Here is a 20,909-nt window from a genome sequence, read left to right as displayed (position 1 = left end):
TCTATACTTTTTTTTGTTGTTCTTTCTACTCTCAGTATGTGTGTGTGGATATGTAGAGGTCAGAAGGTACTCTAAGGTCAGGGGTGTAGCAATTGCTAATCTGAAATAGCATTTACACACATCCCCGGGGGGTTATGCAGAGCTTACACAGCTCTGTGTGCTCCCTTCACACTTATTTCCTGGGTTGCCCTTTTGTCGCCACTGTAACATGTTATGTCCATGTGAGCACAGACGAGCCATAAACCTAATGAACCCACCACCCACTCATGTTAGGTGGAGATAAAAAACAAACTCTGCACAAGAAAAACACTCACTAGTGCTGATTCTGAGGGAAAGCCAAACAGGATGGACAGCAGACTGTATGTGAATTAGACAATACTTGAAAAGTGATGTACCAATCTTTATCCCTCCATCCATTTTCTGCTGTATATTCTAGTCTGGGTTGTGGTTGCAGCAGGCTATGCACGGCGGTGCTTATGTACTGGGGATATCAAGATGTGTATCCTGAGGTCTCTTCCTTGCTCAACATGCCTGGACTACCTCCATAGAGCAGCCCCTCATCCTGTCTCAAATGATGTTTTCAAACTTAGCATTAGCATCATAAACTCAGTATTGTATTCTTTGAGCTACATGGCTACAGCCAGGTGTGCAAAATTAACAGTACTAGCTAGAGAATGAATCAAGGTCCAACCTTGACTAGCAACAAGGAACCTCGAGATTGTACGGTGCTCAATGGTTAGTGGCACTGACTACTTGTGACTTGAAGACTCTGGCTAGATGTTCAAAAGCCCAGCCTGGGATGCTTCTGGTGGTCCATTTAGATTCAGCAGTGTCAGGTCTTAAAGGATATGTCTAGTGATTTTCTATATTTTTCTAATTGTCAAAAAAATCTCGTGCAGAGCCAAAACAATAATTTATTCATCCTACCTACAAGTATTGTGTATGTACCCAAAGTCTGATATATCTTATTTCTCTGTGCTGTAGACCTCTATTGTTGTCCAAAAACTGTTAAAAACATGTCACTGAGCCACACCACTGCACTGGGTGACATGTTCCTTCATCCATGAAGACAGTGGTGACTGTAGCTAGAAACGGCTCCAAAGAGTAATAACAGTGATAAGATAGTATCCCGCAACTGTGCATGTGCAGGACTATGGGTCCATTTGTAGAGCTTCACTAGTGTTGTAGAGGAATGCTGATCAATGGTTCACTCATCAGGTAGAAGAAAGTTTCCAAAGCCTTTGATGTCTTATGCTGAGAATATTGATTGAACACATGGCCAAGCGGAGAACAGAAACAATGAACATCAAGGTGTTCTGCACGTAGATGTTGTCTCTTGCTGTTCTGAAGATGAAGGTCTGACTTTTGGTCTTGAACCCCAACAGATCAAACAATATGACAAATTACTCTATTGATCAGGTCACTGTCAGCACATTCTGGTTTGACTGTATGATTATGCCCATGGAATCTACACAGTCACCTATCTGTGGTGTCTAGGGAGTCTCAGGCCATTTCCCTGACCTTGGTTACCGGGACAATTCCGGTTCACTCTTTATAAGAGTGGCTCCTGCTTTCCCCAAACATCCAGACAGCCGTGCACACAAGGAGAGAAACAGTGTCTCTCTGTGTAAAAACTGATATTGCTGTAGTACAAAGTCAAGAGGTTATGATATGTAGCACAACAAACTAGAGAAGCTCTATAAACAGAACCACTTTTGAATGCATGCACAATGGCATCTGCTGCACTAGGATCCTTACTCCTGAGGGTTACTATCTTGGCGCCGTTTTACTCTTCGGAGATGTTTGTTAACAAACTACCATAACCACCATCTTCAGGAACGAAGATACATGTCACCCAGTAAAGGTTGTGGCTCATTCACATGTTTTTAATAGTTTTTGGACAACAAAGGAGGTCTATGGTGCAGAGGAATAAGATATATCAGACTTTGGATAGACAAACAATTCATTGTTGGTTTGGCTCTGCACATGAGATTTGTTGACAATAGGAAAAATATCCATATCCATTAAATCGGTTTTCTCGTTATCCACTCCACCATTATCTTTGATGCTTTAAGTGGAATACACATTAAGATATTGGTCTACGTGAGTTGGTTTCCTGTACACTGTTGTCTACATGCTCCTGTCAGCCTTTGCATCAACACAGGTGTGAAGGAACGGCAGCTTAACATACTCCTCTTGTTTAGTAGTGAGCTGGGTGGGTGACCCCATGGCTTGTCACAGTTCATAGTCATTGTTTCATTTCAAATCAAATGTGCTGAGGCACAGAGCAAAGCAACAAAAAAGAAAATAGTTGTGTAAGGTAAGGATAAGTTTGTCATGCCATCCACACACAGTTCGTCACACTTGTCCTCCCCTGCCTGTTCCTCTGTCACACTGTGTTAATGGTGTATGCATGTCATATGGGAATAACTGTCAGAAGGACTTCACGGTCAGAGCGATGACTTGGTAGTGTTCAAGCGTTGAAAAATGTCTAAATCCCTCAAGATTATATGATTGAAGTTCTTTGTTGACAGTAGGGCTGCAACTAAGAGTTTCTATTATCCATGCATGTATTGATTAAAAAAATTAAATAAATGTTGGAGGTTAATCTGTAAAATGGCAGAACAACGGGACAATGCCAATCATAATGTCCTAAATCCTCACATTTGAGAATATGGAACAACTGATTGTTTGACAAACATTTCAGCACAAGTTGACTTGGTCACAAATTATTTTCCTTCAGACGCTTTGCCTTTTTATTCAGTCTCCCCAACCACCCTCATCCATCCTGCCCCTCTTCTCCCTCCCCCTTTGTTTCCCACTTTTTCCCTACACCTCTTCTAGGTGGTATAAAACCCTCCCAGGTGCAGGTGTCTTATTAGATTCTTATAGGCCGTCTCACTGTGCTCAAGTCCAATAAATCATTCACAGGCCCCATGGCTACAGTAGCCCACATCTGTACCTGAATAACAATAGCAGCAATGGCAAAGAGTGATCTCATTTTTTTGGAATCACTCCATAGGACACTAAGAGATTTATTATTTGCTTATTGTACTATGGAGTGTCTGGAGAACAATGTGTCAAAAACATTTTAAATTCAGTGCGAGTGGTTTGCTGCTTGTAGAGTTGAAATCAAGAGTTCTGCCAAATGAGTCACTGAGATGAAATTAATGTAGTAACTACACTTAGTAACTCCACCCATCCTTTTGGATGGCATCTGGGGGTAAAAGACAACACAATCTTCAAACTACTTTATATTAATTAACTTCATTTAATTAAGTTAAGATTGGGATCTCTTTTTCAATAGAGACCTGAGAACAATAAACATTTATAATTGGATAACAACACAACCAGCATACAGATGTCCAAATTTTTTTGTGCTGTACACACAATCACATAGATTCTTGTTCGTCATTTTTTCAAAAATACACATATTGTGTGTATAAACAGCTTTTTCTGCTCAAAATTAGCTTGTGCCAAATACTTTGGCCCCTCCTTTACTGTGACAAACTTAGAATGCAAGGTCTATTTTATACATTGACTCTCATGCATGGCTGTTGGTAACATAGCAAGCCTTCACAAGCACTGGCAGAGCAACAACACCGTATACAAACAAGAGATGTATTCCTCTTCTGCAGCAGTCAAAACAACACATAGGCCCGTCATCTACTGTGCTATATTCAGATAGTTAGGGCTGATGAACAACAACATTTAATTAATTGCAATTAACAGCAGGACTGCTCTTATTTCAGGCAATAAATGCATGAATGAATTTACTTCTAGTGTTTATCCAAGTAGTATCTGCTCATGGTTGGTTAGCTCTGACAACCAGCACTGTATGAATTCACATTGCTATCCATGCTAAACGGTGCGGTGGCCAATCGGTGTCCCTACAAACCTCATGTCACACACTACGTAGCCACACCTCCTACACTCTATTGCATTTTTAAATATGGTGGGGGGAGGGAGCTTGCAGAATTTGGAGGTGTAGTTATTCTTCAAAGCTTGAAGGCAGCTTGAGAGCAGTTTGCAGATCATTCCATTTAAAAACATGTACAATACCTGAAACAAATTCTGTCAAGATAACATTTGAAATATCTAGAGATAAGTAGTAGTAGTTTCAAAATATTAAATGAGAGAAGAGATGTGAGGTAGTTTGGAAGCTTAAATAGTGGAGCTTTATAGATGCCTATCATGATATGATTATTTCTTCTTGTCAGTAAGGAAGTTCTGCCATAAGGAAATAAACAGAGAGCAATGATGAGTATGTAATTTGTCATTAGTGATGCTTGAGTAATGCCCTATGATAAACAAGGTATGTGCACATGTAGTTGAGATTACCACAGGCCATTTGATGAAAACATGCTGTCTGAATTAGTGTTGGATGATAGGATGATACAGTTACAGATTATACAGTGGGACTGTCAACAATGTTGCTTTACTACTTATACCATGGCAGGCAACTATCCTTATAAAGGATAATCTTCATCACAGTCTCACAGTCTTTGGTTTTATTTTTATAGTTTTGTCCATAACCTCTATATGTAAGGAACAGGGGGTTTTATACACCATAGCTTATGGTAAGCAGTCAGATGGTAACACATCTTAGACAAACCCTCAGGTTAGTCTTAAGGCCTCAGTATACTACAAACTGAGCACAACACCATGAACCATTGAGAAGAGATTGTCCAGCAGTGTGCATTGTTATCCCTATTTGTATGATTCATAGGGATTACTTTTACCTTGAGAGGAGATAGGGCAACATGTTGTGCAACATTGTTTCAAGCATACTAAACTGAACTAATTTGGAGGAGAAAATTATGAAGGTGAAGGGTAAAATTGTTTCCCAAACCGTTCACAGACCTGCTTCCTGCTTCAACTTTGACCTGTACTTAAAGTTGTGTGCACTCACAGTTTTCCTGTGCAATGAGGGATTATTAGCAACATTTCAGGTGTGCTCCTTTTTAGTTTGAGCTCCAAAAATAGTGGTTAATAAATATTATGTATAAGATAAGATAAGTGTCTGACTGCTCATGTTTCGTACCCCTTTGGACGTAGTTGTATCCACATATTGGCGATGACTTTGATAAATAGTGTTATCACAACTGATAGAAATGATGACCGAAACTGCTTACGACTCAAGTTATAATTTACCAGAGTTATCCTCTAATATGTCTGGTTGCATTAGGCTATTGCCGGCGATGTTGCATAGCAGTGTTTGATTTGAAGTTTGCAATGTGATGAAGTGATTTGATTTGTATTTAAATCACTGGACAAACCAAGAACAGACATTCATATTTTGTTATCTAGTTATTTCCAGAAAATGCACTTCATCACAGTAAACTGTAAGTTAATACTGTGATATAAAATTACTATGACAAGATTTTATCCATACTGACCACCTCTAGTCTGACTAATGGCTTCTGTGCTGTTTTTTCACCACATGGGATTCCTAATAGCACTGCACAGTACGTTGGGGTAAATTGATTCACAGTATATCAATAAGGTTTTCAAAAACCTTTTAAAAGTTATTTAACTACACCCCACATGACTCTGAGTGCAGAGCTCATAAAAAAACCCTCAAAAACAGGAACTGAAGCTCTTCACATGCTCTGAATACATTTAGAAACACCAGGTATTATCCAGATGGGACAAATTCTCAGAAGATCCACGAATGTGCCAAAAAAACAGCAGGTATTTGGGGCTGTAATTAATACAAGGAGAAGGTAGAGAAAAATCAAACACGTGCTACAACACAGGATTGAAATCATTGAATATGCAATACTAATATCAACCTAGCAGTCCAGCATCCTGTCCAAACAGTGCTGTAAATTTGAATGCAATAAAAAATATCTTTACATAAATGATGGGGCAAAATTACATTGGTTTTAGATTACCGCAGTAATACCGTATCACCCTGTTTTTGGCAAGGTAAGATTGCATTCTCTGTGGACTGGTTTTATGCTAGGACAGAACTTTTTTCATTGCAACTGAGGCTGAGTAGGGAATGCTCTGCTTCAGCACTGTCCTGATTTACACACATTCTCACTGGAGAGCTGCCCGGTAGGCTCAAGGGACTATAATTGACAATCTGAGAATCACTGGTGTGTTTTTCTGCCCTTCATCCTACCCTCACAGCAATCTCATATTAGATGAACCTAGTTCTAGTTCGTTTTTATACATTAATACTATATTAACTTACCAAAACAACTTAACATCCGTAGTCCAGATGTAGTTACAAAAGTCATCCTTCATATTAAAGTGATTTTTTTTACTTTATTGTTAATATTTTTATTATCCTAAGAAATAATTCTAGGTCTTTGTAGATACATCAGGAATGCTGCTCTGAGTGGGCAGGCCCTTGTGTATGTGTTTGATTGACAGCTCAGCTTCCAGGGGCACAGAGAGGTCTCAACACACCTCATTGCAAAATGTATCTTACAAGTGTTTTGTTGGCAGTGCTGGTGAAAAATAACCCCTTTGTCTTGTCTCTTGTGAGTCTAAAGCTTGCAGCCGTGTTTTTGGTGAGTATGTAATTAACCTACTCAACTTTGGTTCCCGAGTGATGTGTTTGCACAATGTTTTTCTTATTTAAAGAATAAGTGAAGTACTTTTAGGTGACTGAGAAGATCAGAAATGAGCAGAGTTTTTGTTTCTTGAGGGACTTGAATGTGGCTGGTTGTCTCCAGGTTGTTGCCCCTGTACATCATGTGCATCAAGGAGACCGTTTCTCAACTTCTCCAGGTGACGTCATGGTGCAACTTTAGAGTCTTGTGTCAAGGAGGAATGGTGATGGGCCAAGAAAGTATCTGGAGGTCCCATTCACAATCAAGGGGATCCTGTTGTGTCTCCAGTGTGTGAGTCCATATGTGTTAAAGGGAGTTTAGGATCAAACCAATTAAACATACTGATGTTGACATCTGCAAGGAAGTTTTGAAGCCTTTTAATGAGCTGCAACTGAGCAGATGATTAGCTATCTAGCCTGCAGACTGATGTTAGCAATGCATTTTTCCTTGGTGGATATTTGTTGGGTAGAACCTCAAACAGGCTAAGGGGCAGGACAGGACATGTGTCAATGTGTGTATCGACATGTGTCCATGTGTGCAGATAAGGAGGAGACATTAACTAGAAAGCTGATGCTGGTCACAGCCTTGGCTCTTGTTTACTGGCTATTTGTCAATGTCACTGTCAGCCAGTTATTGAGCAGTGATGTCACTGCTTTATGCAAATACAGATCATGTTGTCATGACTTTTTTTTTTTTCGAAGGACTGCAGAGGATTGTGATTTGTATACTGTAGCAATAAATAAATAGTAATTTCAGTTGGACTATAAAGTTGTCTATTACCATTTCAGTTTGCTTCATGACCTGCACCTGAAATATTGTCTTAAAGTTTCTGTCTTTTCCCAGTGACAGAGCAGTTCTCCTGACGAGGCCACTGCTGCTTAATAAATGTAGAGAACACAGCACTAACAAGACAAGTGAGCGTCTGAGCTGCATCAGCTTGATGTACCGACTTGCCAGTGCAAACATCTTCTAATAATCTGAGTCATGGAATATTTATTGCATACATTGCAGGGCACGATTGATCTGTGTGCCTCCAACTGGCCTTCCAACAAGAAGTTGTTCTGTTTGCACAAAGACAAACTTGTCTTACAGAGAAAACATGTCCAGCTCAGGCCAAATAAGGGAAAAAAAGTGATGGGTTTAATCTTTCATCGATATGGACGCTGCATTGTTTTTATGAAAGAGGCTGGATTGATTAGAAGTCTGTGCTGGTTGGCAGAAACAAGAGGAGTGACAATAGACTAGGAAAGACAAGATTCTGGTTTCCAAGGAGCTGTCAGGTAAGAATCATTAGGTACTGAATTGCCTACTCACTCACTCACTGAGACACACACACACACACACACACACACGCACACACACACACAAACACTCACAAAAAAGGCAAAAGTAAAACAGAGTCAGGACATCTTTCAATAACAGCACCATACCACTACATCTGGCCAGAGTGAGTTCACCTAACTTTTTTACTAAAACACTGTACAGTTACAATCCTTAAGATTTTCATGAAATCAAACCCCATTTTTCATACATGGTCTGCATTTTTCGGGCATCCTGTACATCTCTCTCTTTATAGTAGTTTTCATTGGTAGTCGCATGGTCCGCCATTCCTATGTTGGATTCAGATTGCACACTTAGGTTCAATGGACTCACAGGAAACATGCATATAATCCACTGCACTGATTGTTCATCAAAAATGCATCTACATTACAAGACAAAAGTCACTTTGAATCTTTTCAAGGGAGTAATGGAACAGTCAGCAGCAGCCACAGTGAGCTGTTAGATCAAGAGCTGCAGGCGACAGGCTGCACACCTCCAACTCAGTAAGGTAACCGACTTTACTGTGTCCTGCTGTGTGGAAAACTTCTTGTGCCATGCATAGAATGACATCAGGTCAAGGTTGTTATTATTATTGACTAACTTCTGTATTAAAACTACATGTTTGATTGTGCTGTAAACAGCACCTAATCCGCACTTGGGACTAATTACTATTTTTATATAAACAATGGCTCAAATGATTGTGTGTAATGTGAAAAGGGTCGCTCATATTGTGTGGGGAAGCCTGACCACAGTGGCTAGGAAGGTGGTAGGGGGCAGAGGACTTGCTATGTGTACAGTCCGCACGGTCACAAATTTAGGGCTGCACACGGATGTCTGCAGAGGGGTCTGCATGGACCTTGCAGACGACAAAATGTATTTCACGCAGACCCTCGTGTCCATGCACAGGCAGAAAGCATGAACTGGCCCTCAAAAAGGAGCAAATATTGAACTACTGAGTACATACAGAGACAACACAGTGGACAACAAGAAGACTATGATTAGTGTCACATCACTAGACAACCCCCGAAATCCTGCAAGAACACAAATTCTCCTTTGGACAGAAATGGACATCCATCAAAAGTATTTTGTCCTGTAATTTAAGATGCAGTTTACAGTGAAATGTGTGAATGAGATGGCAGATAGAGGGATGTTAACACTTTAAACATAACATATTTGACCTATTTTACAGGTTCCTCAACGGATCTACCACTTACATAACTACTCCAGTTGACCCAGATTGGAATGAACTCGGTCAGATTAGTTGTGACATATATATTATATATGTTTGGCCAAAATTCCACATTCCAATTTTAAAATGAACTAGCAGTTGAGTACATTAAAGTATGTTACACTGTTGTAGCTCGACGCTTTGAAATATTTTTCTCGGTTCATGTTTTTAGTAATACTACGTTCACACATCAAAAAATGGAAGCTGCTCATGCAACATTAATAAACACACAACTGTTCTTAACTTCTGAATGCTTAGGAGCCTTTGACTGTCATTAATGTTTCATTTCTGAAATATTCAAAGTATGTAATGAGTAAGAACTAAATGTATGTGTGGTATAACTGTTAGATATGCACAAGTCAACCTCATTCTCATTATTGTGCATGTCCGTGGTCATATCCATAAATTAGGCATAATCAATGTTTTAAAGCTCAGTTTCTAACATACTATTTTTATAGAAATGCTCTCACATTCAGAAGCAAAAAGCCCTTTGGCTGCTTCTATATACATGTTTCCACATGCACACACAGACACGTGCACACACACACCACTACTCATTTGTTGTATTGCATTTGCTCGGAGGGGGTAACTGTACTGGGTGATGAGTGTTTTTGTCAGGGCTGCTGCAGGGAGAGGCACTGCAGAGAAACCCAAATATGACAAGGACACACACACACACACACACACACACACACACCCTAATATTACACTCACTGTTAAAAAAAGAAAAGTACACCCATACATCGTGCTCTTTCAATATGTTAGCAGCACTGAAAACTGTTAAACAAGGAAGGCTGACTGAATATGGATGCTGTTTTTCAGCAACACCCTGTTTAGTCACAGTATTAAAGCAGATATAAAACATCTCCAGGTCCATCTACTTGACATTGCTAAAGTACATCTGCAGATACCAAGCAGCAACTACCATGACTTTATGTGGAAGTACCTTAAAGTGACGGCTGCTAGCTGCTTCAACTGACTCCCATTCAAAAAGCCTCAACAAGGTAGTGGGGCGTGTTTCCAGAGCATGAAAGGCAACACCCCACACTCCTTATTTGGAAGCTCCTGACTCCAAACGGAAAAGATGGCGCCAACCACAAGCTGCAACTCTGGGTTGTAACCGGCTCCAATGCAAAACAGTGGGTGAGGTCACACCTGGTTACATCCATCTAGGCTATGTAAACGACTGTGATCAGGATCTGGACCAGAAAAACTTGATCCGGACATCCCTACTTATAAACTGTACACTGATATCTCATAACCTATTGAGTATAACAGGAAATAGCAGTGTAGTAACATACGATGTAATGAAGATGCAGTGACATCCAGAAGTGATCAGTCAGCCATCTGTCCAGAGAGTCCTGGAGAAGAGCACTTCAACAGAACAGCCATGCAGCACACATTCAAATCCAGAGAGGAAAAGAGGACACCTGACCAACCAGGAGTGTGTTTGATAATCAGCAGACATTACACTGATGGAGAAGCAACAGCAGCGTCCACAGGAAATAAAACGGCTGACAACCCTTCTACAGGAGTTGTGAGGAGAGAACAAAGTTGGCGCGCTGCTACCCTCTGCTGGCAGAGCTCCAGCTTCCAGGACTAAAATACATCCAAAGCAAAAGGAGGCAAATTTCTGATTTAACTTCATGCTTATGTGATTAAATGATTGTTACCGTAACAGCTTTATTGTTTCATTCTCCCGCTGTAATGCGTTCTACTTCCAGCCCCGCTGCATTGTTCTTTTCTCATCGTCTAATTCCCTCCTGTCTCTGCCGGGCTGCCTGCTCGTTAATCTGGATATAGGATTGTCTCTTCTTCTCTGCATCTCCCACTGCTCTCTCCTAAATCTTTTTTTTTTTTTTTTTTTCTACATTTCAATCTCTTACACTCTTCCCTCCTCTATATCTGTATCCTATTCTCAGGTTAAATCCTCTCCCTCTGAAAAGCTTCAAAAATCATTCTGACAGGTGCAGCTGCAAAATATATCTTCCCAGTGAAATGTTAGTGCAGAGTTGTGCAAATAATCACCTCGGGTGGATTGTTTCATTTTGTTAATGAGATGTCTGGATCACCTTATCGACTCGCCAACCATCACAATATGCTTTAAAAAGGTTCACTAACACTGATGTGATGAGGCTCATTACCTGCGAGAGGAGCTTAGACACTTAGACACACACACACACACACTCACACAGGACGGAACACAGCAGTCACAACCACAGTACCTGAGAGAGAAAACACTGTGAGAGAAGTTTATCGCCCTTCTCCTGTGTCAGTGTTGGAGCCAATTAGTAATCAGTGTCCTTTGTCATTATCCAAACACCTCCTGTGTATCACCTCTGTCTTCCAACTCTGCATACTGATTCGAATCTCCGTGCTGCCACCTTATTCCCAATTTATACAAACTGCTGCTTTCATGTGTGAAGACAGAAGATGTTTTCCAGACTGATGGTGTTCTTTAACTGCACATTAGCTCCAAACGGAGTCCATTCTAACAGCTTATTTAAAATCATAATCCCCAGTCTCTCCTCCCTCAAATATGTATTCACAGTTTTACAGCAGAGTTTAATGTTGTATGAATCTGAAGCTTACCTTCTCATAGTATTCCACGTTCTTCTCAGCAGTGGAGATAAATGCTGACTTGAGGTCAGTTCTCATACTGTTCTGCCAGCGGGACCAGTCTCCTTTCAAGACGTTGTTGGCTTGTTCCACTCGGTCTGCCAGACCATCCACCTCCTCCTGCAGCTGCCAATTACAGACACACACTTCAGAGAGGAAGTCTGGCAAATACAACAGTTTGAGCAGAGTTTGAACTGAGCTTGGTTCTATGTAGTGGTGTGAGTCTGCCAAGTATATACAGGTAGTACTGGTCTGTTGTCTATTACTATTGTGTGGGTGGTGGGTGTGTGGAGTCAAGTCCTACATTTTGAATCATGAGCCTTAAACAAGTCAGTTTTTTTAAACAATGTATTTGTTATTATAGCACATAAAAAAGAATGCTTTTGAAACTGGGTACATTTGGGGCATCCTGGTGGGGTCTAAGACACTTACTAAACCCCATCAAATAAAAATGACAAAAAAAAAAAAAATCTATAATTTCTGTGCTGAATGTTTTTCATAGTCTGTCTGTTTTTGTCAAACTCATTAGAATCTTTACATCTAAATATGATAATCTGAGGTGAAAATCAAAATGAACCAGCGCACACTGTAATGACTTTACTGTGACTTTATTAAGAGCGAATGACGCGTTTCGCCTGTAGCCTCTTCAGGTTCACTCAGTACGGTGGTTAATTTTGATTTTCACCTTATTATGTTCCTGCGACCGACCGGCACCTGACTGAAAACACTGGCTGTGCATGAGAGAGAGTTCTGTCCTATGATAATCTGAGCTTCATCTGTAGTCTGAGCGTCTGCTGCACTGACAAACACACCTTTACCTCCAGCTCGCACTACCCGACTGCCTGCTGTCAGACACACCTCTGTTCTCACTATTGTTATGCTGGTTGTTAATTTGGATTATCATTATTTGTTTTAAACAGAATGTCATGGGGAAAACTAAATACTTATGAATACTGATACAATAATGGTTATATTTAGGCACTCAAAGCATACTATTTATAAAAACTATCAACCTAAAAGTTTTACAGAATGTTTGTCAGTGGAAATGCAGAAGTTGTAGAAGTGCTCTTCATGTACATGTGTTCATGTACTTCACACAGCTCAGGATGACCACGCAACTAGAAACACTCGGGAGCATCCTGGTGGCTGAGTGGTTATGATTTGTACCATAAAACCATAATGATCATGTTGAACTCTCTCTCTCTCTCTCTTTGTTTCCTGTCTGTCTCAACTATAAACTGTCCAATGAAGGCACCCCTCCAATGTGGCATCAGTCCATGTTTTATTTAATTAAACATGGACCGATGCCACATAGCACAGTGTTTAGAGCCTAAGCTGGTTTGCAGTGCCTGTCCCTGGATAGGCCTTTATACAAATACACACACCTCTCAACACATGCGGAGCAATGCAAAACATAAACAATGATACAAGAAAAATGTCTTCTAAACTAAACTAAAAGCGTCTGGTTATTCATCACTACATGACTGATTCCTCATTAAAGCTGCACTAATCAATATTTTCACATTGTCAATGGATCGCTCATAGTGAGTATGTTTACATGCGCATGAGTATCCCGGTTTTGACTCTCATCCTGGTTCATATTGATCCAGGATGATCCAGGATATTGATTGATACTGATCATATTCTGGATATGGTGTTTACGTGGAACATTAGAAACCTGGTTATTCATCTCTCTGCTCACATGAGTGTGTTTACATCCTCACTAGTATCCTGGTTATGATCAGGTTTTTGGAGTATCCTGGTTACGTGTTGCACATGTAAACACCTTATCCTAGTTTTGAGAAACCTGGATATGCTACCTGGAGTACTCCAATAGAAACCAGGATACTGTTGCATGTAAACACCTGATCCAGGTTTCTGAACTTTCTTTACTGGTATAGAACACGGAGGCCAAGACGCTGAGGAGTCAAGAAACAACTGGACACAGATGATCAGAAACGTTGGAATCATGTGAACAGGGAGATGAATAACCAGGTTTCTAATGTTCCATGTAAATGTCATATCCAGAAAATGATCAAAACCAGGATAAGAGTCAAATCCATCAGTCTCTGATGAGTCTAAATGTTCTATATGTAAGTCCCAATAGCAACTCACTCACTATTAGAACGGACCATTTCAGTCACACTGTTTGTTCTCCTCTATAAATAAATATTGCTACACCACAGCAGAGTAACAGGAGGGAGCAGAGAGTTACAAATAAGTGGAGATTATGTTTTACTGAACTATGGTATGGTTCATGAGTCTGTGGCCTCTTACATAACCATTAGAAAATGACTAGAGACACAATAGAACAGTTATTACAGTAGGTGCAGTATACAGTACCTATTGTCATGTGTATTTTAGCATAACAACATGGACAGTAAATCTAAGCAGACTGTATGAAGAGCCTAAAGTACACATTATACTAATATCCTCACACTGCAGATAATCAGATGTTACCATGCTGCTGGATTCACTGAGTCTGAGCGGGATTAGCTGTCTGACATTTAGACTGACAATGGCATTTACTCAAGTCCAATAAACAAAGCATGCTTAACATGGGCTTATCCACAGTATGTGCACACACACACACACACACACAGGTCTCAGTGGCCTGCTTGTTATTGCAGTGGTATCGATCCAGCCAACTTTTCAAAACTGTGTGTGTGTGTGTGTACTATCACTTGTCTTTCCTATAAAACTCTGTAATACTAAACACAGCTTCAGGAATCAAGCAGTGTGTTCAGTGTAGTACAGTAACTGTATAATGAACTTCCAGTATGAATGAAAAGTAATGATTAATATAGAAAACAAACCATGTTATCAACATGAACAAGCGTCTTGTGAAAAGTCTGGCTTGAATGATGTGAACAGACAAAGTCAGGTTTGGTTTCATGATTCTGAAACAAAAACCATCCATTTCATCAAATCATCATCATAGTTAAATTGCAAAAAAACAAACAAATTAACATGCAAAGAAGACCGTATTGTCCTTTTGACTTACCAATGCATCAGTGTCTTTAAGGGACAGGTTCACGATGTTTCAAGTGTGTCTTAAACCAGCAGTCAGGTCCATATGAATAATGAAAGAGGTTTTCCTCACTGTAATCATTCCTCCTGTTCATACTGGCTATTAAAAGATCCCCTTCTAACGTGCTTTCAATGTAAGTGATGGAGGACAGTGTTTCCCTGTTGAGCTGTGGTGGAAGTATAGTAACACAAAGAGGGACTGTTTCACTGGTTATTTGGGCTCCTGACTGTTGTTTAAAGACACACTTGAAAAATTGTGAACCCATCCTTTAACAAACTACTAATATCATAGAATGACTTCAATAATTAGTTTAAGTACTTTCCCATTTAATAACACTATGGTAAACTTTTAAAAATAAGAAAAGTTTAGACTACAACACTAAATAATTTAAGACTTCTTTAATCAGAGCAGTCTTATGTTAAAGTAGCCCTATAACAATATGAAATGACTCCTTTACAAGTAAAAGTATAAAGTAGGTCTGCTATTGTAACTCTATAAAGACACACAGATTTAGAAAATGTTAATGGTGGAATACAGTGTATGAATGAGTGACACTGGTTCCTTGCTGTGAGCTGCAAAATTAGAGCAGCACTGCCCCCTGCTGGCTGTCATAGAAACACATTCATTCTCTGGAAAGGTTGACTCATATAAAAAGCTCAATATTTTCTTTTGCAGTAAAGGTCAAGTTAATGTTTACAGAAGAGAGAAATTGTATTCTGTAGTGTTTGCAGTTCAGAACAATTCTCACCATATTGGCCGGCACAGTTCTGAATTACAGCTTATAGCTCACATATCTGGATAACTGCTCATTGTCTGGAGTCCAGATCTGACATCTGAAGTCTAAAAGGCCCACTAGCAGTCCCTCTGCCGTCCATGACCCTTGTACTGAGGGAAGCTCTAGAGTAACATGTCTTCATGGGAACAAATTTCAGTACAGTGACGGATATGTGGAAAACTCTGCCAAACCAGATGTGAAATCACGTCATGTCTGTTCTGATCCACTTGGTTATTACAAATATTGACACACAGACCCACAATAACACAACAGAATCCTAACTGACCCGATTAGACAGCCTGACCCTGACCCAGGTCAGGTCTCAGGTAGTAGGAACCAACAGGACCAGTGAAGACTTTGGCTTCTTTCCAATAAATATGAAAACACACTCAATGCTTGAAGTGTGAGAACGGACACAAGAACATACGGACTATTAACAGTTCAATTTAAACATAACATTATCAGTGTTGAAAGCCTGCCTGTTCAGGGCTGCTTTAGTGCTTAAACTGACCAATACTGGATTTTTTTAGGCTGATATGATTGTGATATTTGAGAGTGTAAACAACAGTAATAATATATTGACTGATGATAGTTTTTTGATAAGGAATTTTGATAAGGATCACTTAAATAAGTATTTTTTTATATGCACAGCCAATGATGCCCTCTGGCTGTCAAACTATGCCGAGTGACTCGGTCTAGTTACTTATCAGCTTTCATATGCATCCACATCAATATATGTGTAAAAAGCCAAACAGCTGATTGATCAATCAAGCTCTACTCCAGTGTTGCATTTGTATAAAGTTGAGAAGTCTGAGAGAGACACTGTTTTCACAGGCTGAGTAGATGCAACCATAATAAGGATAGTGACTTTAACGTAGAACATTGGTGAAATGCCCCTTTAACCTGTACTCTAAGCTCTGTCAATAAGTATATACGTTAAGTTTTTATCCAGGGATGCAGCTGGCCCTCTTTAATTCTCCATATGACAACTACTTACAAATCAACATTTTTCCCACCTAACTAATACATGAATAAATGAAAGGAAGCCTCTTTAAATAAAAGCCGGATGAAAGCCAGTGTGTTTCCTGGGTGCTCATTCAGCTCAGTGTGTGGCCACATCGTTTCTTTGATAAAAGCCCTGTTGGAAACAGTAACAAAGGCATCCATTTGATATTTCCCTCCTCATTAGTGGAGATCTGTTAAAGGCAGAAACAGACTGATATGCATTAAAGGCTGCAGGACTGAATTAAAGCCAGTTCATTCACACACACACACACACACACACACACACACACACACTGCTAATTAAAGCAGGAATACAATACAAGTCTATGGGGGAAATCTCAGTCCTGCTTCTTAATTAAAATCTCACAGATGGATTTTGATATCAGCTGGGTGAGGGCATACACACCTGCAAATCTACACACACACACACACACACACACAGGCAAACACCACAACTACAGTCTAAAAATAGCTCTGTCCTTTGCTCGCCTAACTTTCCGTCTTCATTCTTTGTCTCCTGACATTTTGAAGTGAGTCATCATCTAAAAAGGATATGGGAATTTTCATTACGCTGCGATTAGCTGCTGGGCTTACACTGTGAAATAATATTGACAGCTCTTATTCCCACTGAGCTGATGACTGACTTCCATCCGACTAGCCTGGATATTTAGATAATCCCCCTAGGAAGCCTTTTTTCCTCCCCAATATGAGCTGAGGGTGGCCCTGTGGGAGATGCCCCACTCCACGCTTCACTTTATTACACATAATCTCCGGGAAGATGACAGAGGACACACAAACACATCTGCTGGCACAGAGAGACACAAGGAGGGAGGGAGGGAGGGGAGTGTGTGTGCGCGGATCTGAAATTGCACTTACTGCTTCTTGGTCGACCTTTTTGGATGCCAGGGCCTCGTTCTTGGCCTCAAACTCAGCCTGGATGTTGTCTCTCCGTCTCATCACAGCCTTAGACAGACAAGCAAAGAGTTTTGTTGTTTCATTCAATAAAGTCACCTTTTTTAAAAAAAGAATTCACTAATTGCCCAGGGGCCCATTTCCCAGAACAATCGATCTCTGTGAGTGTTTTGAAGTGTGATTCCACGAATGTTGCTCATTTTTTACACACGTTTCCCCCAAACAGCTGTTAAAAGCATCCTAACATGGCAGTCAATGGTGCCAGAGAGAGGTTGTTGAATCGATCTGAAGGAAACAATGCTGACTGAGCTGCCTGTAAGTCTTCTGTAAGTTCTCACCCTTTTTAAAGGAGATCAATTTCTAGGAAGTTTCCAGGACATTTTAAATGATATCAGTCAGTGTGTGGCTATACTTCTGGACCTGAATGTTGCTCACAGGAACGTGGATGTGGTTTTATGGATTTTATACAGAGCTCAACAGAAGAGAATGTAGAGATTAGTTGTTATTTTGTTTACATTGAAGAGTAAAACAAGGTTTCTGCAGGTTTCACCAAGTTAAATTTAAGACTTTTTTAAAGACATTTTAATACTGCATAGAATGCAAGCAGCAGAAAAATAATGGATGAACTGATGGATAGATTAACCAACCAAAAAATAATGAACTGATTTAAGGTCAGAGGTCTGGAACAATAGAATCAGGGATTGTTTTCCAGCCAAGTTTTGCTAAACTCACATAAAAAAAATCATTTTTTTAAAATTCATTTAAAAGGCCTTTGTGAATGAAATATAAGACTTTTAAAGCCTTTTTGTTTTAGGAAACCTACATCAAAGCTTTTTAAGATTTTTCAAGACCTGCAGATACCTTGTAAAAGAGGTAATATAGTTGACATATTTGACCTGACACTTTACATTTAATGAAAAAACAATATACCTGAAATTACTAAACGTTCTGCCAATAACATTAGGCTAAATGACCAAATAACGTTGGTTAGCTTAGCATAAACAGATTTCCCTCCCACTGTAAACTCTGAGCACAACTAATTACAAAACATGCATATTTTCCCAGATACACAGTACTGCGCAAAAGTTTTAGGCAGTAAAGTAAAGTGAGGATGCTTTGAATAGTTTTTATTGATCAGTCACCTTGATCCAAAGTTGAGTAAACAGCAGAAACCTAAATGAAATCAATATCTGCTGTGAGCAGCGTTGCCTTTAAAGCAGCAGCAGTTCTCCTCAGCACACCTGCACACAGTTTTTCAGGTGATTGGCAGGTCGGTTGTTCCTGCATCTTGAAGAAGTTGCCACACTTCTTCTGTGGATTTAGTCGTCTCAGCTGCTTCTGTCTCTTCATGTTAATCCCAGACTGACTCCATGATGTTGAGATCAGGGCTCTGTGGGGTCCAAACCATCTGTTGCAGGACTCCTTGTTCTTCTTGGTGATGAAGATAGTTCTTTATGACTCTGGCTGATGTTTGGGCTTGTTATCATGCTGTAGAATAAATTTGGGACCAATCAGACGCCTCCCTGATGGTGTTGCATTATGGATAATGCTGACTTCAGGTCGGACTTGGTGTGGATTGAACGGACAGAACGCTTTAATAGCACTTATGCGCCACTCACATTTCACTTTCTATGTGGATTCCCAGTTAGGATCTAAACATCTAGAGTGCCTAAAACTTTTGCACAGTACTGTACATATATAAATAAAACTGTCATACATTCACAAAGGATTGTCAGTTATGGTCATTTTATCTTTTGGCATCTTTTGGAAGCTCAATTCAGATCTTTATGGTCCCATAAGAGGAAATTATTTTTGCAGCTGGGCAACATAAAAACACAAACACAATGAGACAATTGAATACATTATAAGTGCTGGTACTAAGCAGGGTGAAGCCGTCTTCTCTGCTGGTAACCAGGGAAATCAGAAACAAGAAAAATAAAGTGCTGAGCTGTGCGAGGAACCAAGAGACAGTTTATACTGTATCTAAAAAGACTCATTGCACATGTGATAACTTGAACCTGTTGCACCTCAGTTTTGGAAACCTGTCTCTCTGACTAGACAGTTTCATTACAGCGAGTGATGCTACAGTGATTTCCTGTTATGTCATCATATTTGGCTGATTCATACTGGACTGCTTAACAAATTGCCAAAGGGTTTAGTAGAAAAAACATGTCTTTAGTTGAAGTTACATGCATGAGCCAGCTGGGATGTTGTCTATTTGTCCTGAGGTGCATTCAGGGGCTCATACCATTCAGGGGCTCGTACCATAGTTTTTTTTTTTTCATTATCCAGCTACTATCAAGTTGTGGAAAGCCAGTCTGCTGTATTCCAGGTTTTCCAGGACATGTGCAAATTCCATACCTGTCCTGAGGCAAATTTGTTAGTTTGGAACAGATGTGAGGTGGAGGAGGAGACATGAGCAGTGTGGTTGCGGCTCACCTTCAGCGTCTCAGCACAGAGGACGTACTCATGCAGGGCGGGGACCAGGACCTCAGACAGATGGTGGATCTGTTCCTCTGTTTCCTTGCTGCACCGCTCCACACAGCTGGCCACGCCCTTCAGCGGCTCCTCAAGCTCCTCCTCTAAACCCGCCCACTGGGTGTAGGTGGGGCTGTACTGCTTCAGTTCATCCAGATACTCTGGAAACACAAGGGACACATTTAACCACGATCCAGTTGGAGGTAGCTTTAGCTCTGTGCTGCATTCGTGTCAGATTGAAATAACAGTTGGGATGAAACAACAACTTAGAATTTCTTCATACAATATGATTTTTGAGACAAAAGTTTTATTAAATGAAAAGTAAAAATTGCTATATGCTTCAGCCACCATTCAACCCTGTACCAGACTATGGAAGTCTATAGCTGCCAATATTAAAATGAAAGCATTCAATCAAATTGAACTGTCATTTTCTATTTGTGTGCACAAAATTAAATTATAAAAACCCTAAATTTGCAATGATAAGCTCCGCCCATGGTTCCGCCCCCAAGCTGTGACTGGGGACAGAAAAACCAATGATTGATTTGATTTCACTGTGGCATAAAAACATAAACGACATACATACATATTCAAATGCTGAACATTTAGTCAAAGTATTTTTAATTAATTGAACATGACATGACAAAAAAACCAACACATTTCTTTGTGCCCCTGGCTGTGACTGCTGCAGTACCTCTCTGTTCCTTGATGATCCTCTGGGTGACTTTGTCCACAGAGGAGATCTTGTTGCTGAAGTCATCCACATACTCCTGCATGAGACTGAACTCCTCCGGCCGGTTCCTGAGGCCTCGTACCGAGTTGGCCACCGCCCTCACCGTCTCTCCCATCCGGCTCAGGAAGCCTGGACCCTGTTTCCTGTGAGACGCCAAGTCCTGCAGGTGGTCCAACACCAAGACTTCAGTTAAACTGTGCATCACTGTTAGTAAAAGTGCTCCATGACACAATGAAGTTCAGTAT

At 40.2% G+C, this 20,909-nt stretch overlaps 1 protein-coding gene across 3 annotated transcripts in view; it reads right to left on the bottom strand.

Annotated features, from left to right (window-relative positions):
- The window catches only part of snx7 (sorting nexin 7), a 47,771-nt gene that overhangs the window by 11,653 nt on the left and 15,209 nt on the right, over positions 1–20,909 (bottom strand). For 2 of the 3 annotated variants that reach the window (XM_044340283.1, XM_044340282.1), the window contains exons 5-8: positions 20,626–20,824; positions 19,896–20,095; positions 17,421–17,507; positions 11,707–11,859 (exon numbers count right to left, since the gene is read on the bottom strand). In XM_044340283.1, coding sequence (XP_044196218.1) covers positions 11,707–11,859; positions 17,421–17,507; positions 19,896–20,095; positions 20,626–20,824 — 639 coding nt within the window. Of the gene's footprint in view, positions 1–11,706; positions 11,860–16,529; positions 16,678–17,420; positions 17,508–19,895; positions 20,096–20,625; positions 20,825–20,909 lie in introns of those variants that run through there. The other variant, XM_044340284.1, reaches the window with a different exon arrangement.

This window comes from Thunnus albacares, chromosome 21, assembly GCF_914725855.1.
Source record: "Thunnus albacares chromosome 21, fThuAlb1.1, whole genome shotgun sequence".
Lineage (NCBI taxonomy): Eukaryota > Metazoa > Chordata > Actinopteri > Scombriformes > Scombridae > Thunnus > Thunnus albacares.
Note: the sequence above shows the minus strand (reverse complement) of the source record. Positions and strands in the feature narration are given on the sequence as shown.